The sequence below is a fragment of the Odontesthes bonariensis genome, chromosome 3 (genome assembly GCF_027942865.1).
Source record: "Odontesthes bonariensis isolate fOdoBon6 chromosome 3, fOdoBon6.hap1, whole genome shotgun sequence".
Classification (NCBI taxonomy): Eukaryota; Metazoa; Chordata; class Actinopteri; order Atheriniformes; family Atherinopsidae; genus Odontesthes; species Odontesthes bonariensis.
The window spans coordinates 7,294,395-7,302,351 of record NC_134508.1 but is presented as its reverse complement, the minus strand read 5'-3'; the positions used below and the strand labels follow the sequence as shown (position 1 = coordinate 7,302,351).

The following is a 7,957-nucleotide window of genomic DNA, read 5'->3' as shown; positions in this document are numbered from 1 at the left end:
TGTGTCAACACAGTGTGATTAAGATTGGCGCACTCCATTTAGCTTAATTTGAATATTGCTCACTCTGAATGGGAGCTTATTCGGGTAGAATAAAGTCTCAATCGGGTTGATGTCAGAATATTGCTGTGCATGTAAACGTGGGCAATGTTGTACCAGGATCAAAGAACACCATGCCAAAGAAGTAGGAGGTCTCAGTATCCAACACGATACTAACAAGGTAAATGTAAATGTATTTTATTTATACAGCCCTTTACAAACAATCATTACGATGTACCAAAGTGCTTTACAGCAGGTAATAAATAAAGAGAAGAATAAGAAAAAACAAATTTACTACAAATGTTATAACTAAGGTATAACTAATGTTAAATATATAGACCCAACAGTGATTTAACTTTGTAAACATTGGTTATCATGAACATAAATCCTGAACTGGTCCAAATAGCAACAAATTCTGTTCTGAGTTGCCTGCAACTGTCCGCGTGCAACTAAAAAAGAATGAGCCCAGATGCAGACGTAATTTGAGGCGTTTGCATTTAATTCCTCTTTCTGTAGATGCTGATCTGCTTCACTTTTATGAGAGAGAGGCAGCCTTCCAAGTATGCATCAGGGAGGAGCTTTCTCCATTATCTATTATCTCTGCAGTTGCTCTTGTTGGCGACCAAGTATAAGTTGACCCTGACACTTCATTTCCCACGTATCATCGCTTTTTATCCGTCATTCTGAATGAGATACAGATTACGCCGTCTAACACTCAACATGTGGAAGGAAACTACACAAAAAAGCATAGAGAGAGAGCTAATTCTGTTAGCTTTCATCCATCCAGATGCAGGCTATGTCTCGATTTGTCACCATGTCACTATGTTACGTCTTCATATATCTGTTTCTACGTGATGAGATCTACTTTCTGAGTCCATGAGACGGAGGTGGAGGACATAAATCCACGGACCTTCATGCAAGAGATCCCCAGTTTGGTTTTTGTTTTGCACAACTTTTTCCACAGTCACTGCACTTTTCAACCTTGCTTTCATTCTCTACTGGTCTCTTGCTCACGAATGGTTAGGTTTAGGAGTTTAATCACAAGTTTAGAGCTATATGTTACAAGAATGGTTAGACAAAGATCAACTGCAAGATCTTTGCAATCCAAGCAAACAAAAAGAGGCTCCTGGGACATTCGCATGGATACTCCTGTGCTGACACTGTAGTCATCAGGGTTTTATTTTAGCTACAGGGCCGTTATTTGCAGGACATTCATGATCAAATTGTTAAAGGTTAACCGCTAGAAAACCCTCAGGATTCCTGCACAACTGAGTATCAAACCCGGTCCTCCCCCACCACAATCATGTGTCTAACTTACTGAGGTACAAACCTACCCTGACAAGAGAATGACGTATGTGCGTCTTATCTTTTTGGCTAGCAGATGTGGGTTAGTTCTGTCGTTAGTATTCTAATACACATCTACAGAGAAACTGTTGTTGCAGTAAGGGGATTTATACACATACGTGTGGAAACAAATACACACATACGTACACAACATATGTGTGGCACCCAGAAAAGTCCAGAAAAAGGCCCGACAGCTCTTACAGTTAGCAGGAGCAGGCGTGCAGTGGATGCAGAGTAACTGGCTAAAAGCTAGCTACCGTGTGTGAGGGGTTTCTGCCATTACGGCTCTCGCAGTTACATTCAACAACTTTCATTTAAGTACCTCTTTATTCCTTAAAAATGCATGAGCTGAAGAAGAAAACTTTTTCCAGGAGACTAAAAGTTGTACATTTCATTTCTGTCTTGTCCACAGCACCAAACAGAGACCAAATTAACTGATGTCAATAAAGTCCTGTTAATGTTGTGCTAAAAAATAAATAAAAGTATTATATTAAATAAGCCAGATTTTGTTGTCATTATTACAATAATTAAGCAGATTCTTTTATTCGAGAAAGACTTAGACCGGGAATAGATTTTCTTTTGGTTACTGGTGTGTCTGTTTGCATTTTGGACCATCGTTTGTGCACATGCTCAGAAAACAAGGATGCACATTTGCAAGCTGCAGAATGTAGGTGACTGGTAGGGGTAGTGCAGAGTGGATGGAGAGTAATGGCTTCAGCAACAGTCAAAATGGCCGAATATTTACGAATAAAAGTCCGCAATTACCCACATTTTTACGCTTTATCTTTGCCACTGCACAGTGATAAATATGCCTGTCCAAAAAGCTAGCAAGAGATCAGGACCATTTTGGAAACATCTGTACATGGAGCAAAAAAAAATGTTGAAACTGAACAGGGATGGTGTTGATTGCGTCTTTTTTCCGGTCTCTGATGCGCCCTCTAGTGGAATCCTTCGGCAACAGGCGTAGAAGACACGTGAGCAATTACGCACATGATGGAGCAAGTTGCTTAATGTGAACGTGCAAATAAAAAGCAAGGATAATTCTGGCCTTATTAGTGAGGAACATCTGGGGGTTCAGTATCTTCCCAAAGCATACTTTGATGTGAAAATGTGAAAGTTAGGGAGTTAAATCACTAATGTAATGAGGTATTTTGACCTTTAGGATGCATACAAGTCTTACTTGAGGGATGGAGCCTCTTTACCTGCAACCCTGTACATCCTCTTTAACAAAACACTAAATCAATCAGGGTGACTGCAGCTAAGGAGATCATATTTAAATAGGAATATTGATGGTTTCACTTCCCAACTTTCCAGTTTTCATGCTGAAATATCCTTGGGTAAGACACTGAACCCCCACATTTGAATTGCCCCTTAATTGTAAATGGCTTTGGATAAAAAAAAGGTCTGCTAAATTAAAGTAATAACAACAATATAGAGCAGTAGTTCTAAAGTTTCTATTATATTTAACGGATAAATAGAATATAGTATCAGCCTAGAGTACTGAAAACAATAGAGATCAAATATGATCTGCAAGGTCTTTGGGGCTTTAAGCAAATATATCTCGGGCTTTTTCTTTATCTGCTGTTTCCTGCCTGGCTCTGCGCCTCGGCGGACCTGTGATGTGCCAAAAAGGCAAGTGGAAATTGGAAATGGGAGACAGACAGAGAGAAAGGGAGAAAGAGAAATCCCCAGAGACAGAGAGAAGGGGGGGGGGGGGGGGAGAGAAAGAACAGCCAGCACCAGACAGACGTCCCTTGGCAGTTTAGTCGCCGGTCACTCGGCGGAAAACACGGATCCGTTCACGCTCGTTTCCAAACGGACAGAACCGGACAATGAAACTGACCGAAATACATTTCAGAAGCGTTCAAACTCGATTCAGCAGCCATGCCGGCACTTTGGCTGCGCGCCGATAGACGGATAAATAAATAGCTAAAATCGATACATAGATAGATCGGAGGAAGAGGAGGGGAATCAGAGAAAGAGGAGGAGGAGAGAACCGAGACAAGGGGAGGACGGACGGACCGGAGAGGAAGGAGAGGAGGCTGGAGAGCGCAGAGAAAAGGGAAGGTTTTCAGGAGGGACTTCGGGCTTGTTTTCGGTCTCCTCTCCTTCTCCCGACCTTCTCCAGCCCCAGCCCTCAAAGTCTTCCTCTCCTGGAGTATTTATGTCTGATTTTAGGAAGCTTTAAATGTTGAACTTGATGGGTGTTTTAAACACCACCGCCGCCAATGTCTCCTGTACTTGTAACTGCAAGCGCTACACCTCCCAGAGCATGGAAATCAGTAAGTTTCCTGCGTTTTTTCTGCTCCTAATTCCCTCATTTTTCCTCCAACAGTGGCTGAAACTGTGGCCGTGAAGGATCTGCAGTTTGGCAAGTTTTTACCATTTGCTTGGATTTGCACGGGAAATGTCTCCTTTTCTTGCGTATTTTTGTGGGATATGGGTTGTGTACTACTTTACCACAGGTGATGTTGGTTTTGTGCTACTCTTGACATAGTTGCTCGCTTTTATGGCGTAAAATCCGTCAAACGCGTCTTTTTTTAAAAATCTGTCTAGCGAACATAATGTAAAGTTTTAGGATGTCATTCGGGATTTGAGCGACTTTCTGCAAACTTTACTGCGATCGCAGCTTTAATAAAGCGGTTTGGGAATGGTTAACGGAAGGGTTTTGTCCACTTTGGATAAAACAGCGACTGGTTTTGAACTTGAACCAGAACCGCAAGCCTCCCAGCCCGCAGAGACCAAATGACTCCTGCGCACTTCACTCAGAATAAATAGAAAACTACAGTTTGTTGGAGGTTTCTGTGGTAAAAAGTGTGATTTAAATGGTGCTGGAGCTGTCGGGATGTCGGCTTGGCGGACAGCGGGAGGTGGATATCGGAGGAAAAGGTGGATTTTTCTCGGTGGAAAAGAGGGGGGGGGGCAGGAAGTTTTGTCGTCGCTTCGTCATTCGACTGAGGCCAGACGTCTGTCTAGCCGTCTGCTTCTATGAGCGCGTGCACACGTGCGCAATGATGTGTTTATATGAGCGTGGTCGTATCCGGGAAATCCCTGTTATGTGCGCGCGTGTTTGCGTTTTATGCGCGCGCGCTTTAATGTGTTTGTTTGGAGAAATGTGGAGAGCCGAACCGGTTTGAGGTCCCGTTCTCACTGCGGATTGTGGATTCGGATTCTGATGCTTGTGAGGTCACCCGCAGATGAAAGCTGCGCGTGTGTTTTTTGCGTGTGCGCGAGAGTGTGTCCGGCTGAGGTCACCGGCAGCCAGCCGTGATTCAGACACGTTTTTTAGCTCTTTGGAGAAGGCAGTGCGCGCGCGTGGATACTCCTGACGGTGCAGTCACCGGAGAGATGACCGCGTGCGTGGAGATATTAAGCAGGTCATTCTGCCTTTTCTTTTCCATCTGTTTGAATACTGTAAACATTCAGATTCCTGTGGCACAACAAAGAGAGTAATGTGTTTGAAAAAATGTAAAAAGACAAAACCAGCAAGAAGGTTGACTTAGAGTGAGAAGCTCAACTTGGTTAACTAATAACTCATTGATTCATTCCTTTATTGACTTTATTGTTCCAACTATTATTAGCACTAAGGCAAACATTAAGAGCTGAGGTGTTTGGGTAATTCACAGTTTACCTGAGCTGCACAAAAGAGTCAGCTGCCCCTGCTGCTCATCTATTATTTAGGAAGCAAACTGGACATAATAAAAAAAGATGATTAAAAATGATCGTTTTGTCCAGGCCAGGTCTTGAAATTTGGTAAAACAGCTTCAGATGAGCTACAACGTGAAAATAACTTAGTATTGATATTTATTTAACCGGAATTGAGCCAGAATGCAGAAGCAGAGTGTGGAAAAGTAAGTGCACCCCATGATCCAGCAGCTTCAGCAGCAGTGAGGTGGAGTGATGGTTTTCTGTGGGACGTCATCAGTCTCTCTCATGGTTCTGGAGGAATCTTGTTCCCACTCTTCTCTCCAGTGCTGCTTCAGCTCATTGAGGTTTGCAGCTCTGGTTTCTGCACAGCTCTCTGAAGGTCCCACCACAGCATCTCAGTCAGGCTGAGGTCTGGAATCTGACTGGACCGTTGCAACACCTCGATTCTTCTCTTCTTCACACATTCTGCTGAAGATCTGCTGCTGTGTTTGGGATCTTTGTCCTGTTGATGAGCCAGTTTCAGCCCAGCTTCAGCTGTCGGACAGACGGCCTCACATCTGACTCTAGAACACTTTGGTATCCAGAGGAGTTCATCAAAATCAAAATCAAATCAAATTTATTTGTATGGCACATTTCATGTATAAACAATTCAAAGTGCTTCACATAAAATAAAAGCATTGCAGCAGGGAGTGGAAGAAGCATTAAAAATACATTAAAGAATATAAAGAGAAACAAATAAAGTAATTTAAATGAATTTAAAAACAAGCAACAGTCCAGATAAGCTCAAAGATATCGTGCAGATTTCATGCATAGACACATGAGAAAAGAAATGTTTTTAACCTGGATTTAAAAATGTCTCCATTTGGTGAAAGTTTAATCTCCACTGGCAGTTTGTTCCACTTGTTTGCAGCATAACAGCTAAATGCTGCTTCTCCATGTTTAGTCTGGACTCTGGACTGGACCAGCTGACCTGAGTCCTTGGATCTAAGAGCTCTGCTGGCTTTATATTCTCTGAACAGATCACAGATTGTAAACCATCAGCAGGCTTTTATAATCTATCCTGTGACTGACTGGAAGCCAGAGTAAAGATTTTAAAGCTGCTGTGATGTGTTCAGATCTCTTAGTCCGGGTTAGTCCAGTCTTTATGTCCAGTTAAAAGAGCGTCACAGTGATGGAGTCTACTGGAGATGAAGACTCGATTACTGGTGGACTCAATGGCTGCAAGGTGCCCAGGTCCTGTGGCTGCAGAACCAGCCCAGATCATCAGCCCTCCACCACCGTGCTTGACAGCTGGTGTGAGGTGTTTGTGCTGATATGCTGTGTTTGGTTTCCTCCAAACGTGCTGCTGTGCATTATGAGCAAACATCTCCACTTTGGTCTTGTCTGTCCAAAGGACATTGTTCCAGAAGTCTTGTGGTTTGTTCAGATGCAGCTTTGCAAACCTAAGCTGTGCTGCCATGTTCTTTTTAGAGAGAAGAGGCTTTCTCCTGCAGCCCTTCCACACAAGCCATACTTGTCCAGTCTGTTTCTAACTGTGCTGTCATGAACTTTAACCTTTAACATGCTGACTGAGGCCTGCAGAGTCTGAGATGTAGCTCTTGGGTTTCTGACCTTGGGGTGAACTTAGGTTTTCACACTTATTTTGACTCAGTTTTTGTTGAATAATCAATGACTGATGTCATGCATTGTTATGATTTTTTTCTAGAATGAATAATAAAATGCCCAAAATAGATTAAAATAAAACAAACCTCTTGTAATTATTTATAATCTAAAGAATTTAAAGATATTCACTTTACTGTAATTTGATCAGAAATGACATGGCAAAGATTTAAAAATATATATATTTGTTACAGACTTTGAAAGAAGCATGATTCAGTGACTCCAGGGAGTTTATTTTCAGTTCGAGACTGTTTCGTCTTTGATGGGTGAGGAAATATTGTCACAAGAGTTTGATGACTTCAGTTTAAAATTGGGAAATATTGATTCTTGAGAACCCAGTGAGTATTGCCTTTACCTCATCGCATGTGAGAGGGGTTCATGACTCTCACCAGTCATCTATGTCCCTTGTGGAGGTTAATTGAATGTTGGCTGACTGGTTAGATAACATTCAGAATAGGAATGTGGGCAGAAACCTGAAAGCAGAGACTCTTATATTAAAAGTAACGCCAAATATAAAAGTGAATTGACGTAAAGCTGAGAATGGTGGTAATTTGCTGGCATTATCGCGGGAAATTTCCATTACATTCTTTTAGCATAATGTAATTTTCATGAGGGAAACCAGGTTTCTGTACCTACTCTTTGCCCTGTTTTCAGGCTGAAGAAAATCGAGCTCAGGCGGGAGCTTTTGGCCAATTACAGGCCCTTTCAGCAAGTTTCATAAAGCTCAACAAAGTCTCGCAAGGAGTGGGATGAGGTGTCTGAATGGGTTAAGCAGCTGACTACCATCTGTAGGAGTGGGATTTGACTCCCATTTGATGATAATCTGTATTTAGCGCATAGGAAGCCGCATGCAAATGCCCATGCTTTCTGGCGTTTCTGTTTTTATCCTTTTCCAGATTTCTGCCCACCCCGGCTTTAAGCTGTAGATTGTGTTTTTTTTTAGTTTTGTCAACATCATAATCTTCCACTCTCTCCCGCTGTTTGTTCCTCACTTGACAGCATTTTGAGATCTGATGCTGCAGACATGGAAATGAAACGAATCAGATATTTTGTTTCATGCTCATCCAAGCCCGCTGCATAGCTCCAGCTGTGAGTCATGTAACGTTTTCAATGTGAAAAATGAATGGGAGGCACGCTTAAAGAACCAGTCTCACAAAAAAAAAAAAAACGGCAGGGGAGTACGCACATGTGAATGTTTTACTCTTATTGTTCACAGTAATTCAGATCGTTGCCTGGACTTGTAACAGAAAGACGAGATATAAATGCAGAC

General features: G+C 42.2%; 1 protein-coding gene across 1 annotated transcript in view; it reads left to right on the top strand.

The window, feature by feature from the left end:
* The first annotated feature begins 3,131 nt into the window (after positions 1-3,131).
* The window catches only part of pmepa1 (prostate transmembrane protein, androgen induced 1), a 47,491-nt gene continuing 42,665 nt past the window's right edge, over positions 3,132-7,957 (top strand). Inside the window, exon 1 of the mRNA XM_075460167.1 lies at positions 3,132-3,662. Coding sequence (XP_075316282.1) covers positions 3,569-3,662 — 94 coding nt within the window. The 5' untranslated portion in view covers positions 3,132-3,568. The remainder of the gene's footprint in view (positions 3,663-7,957) is intronic.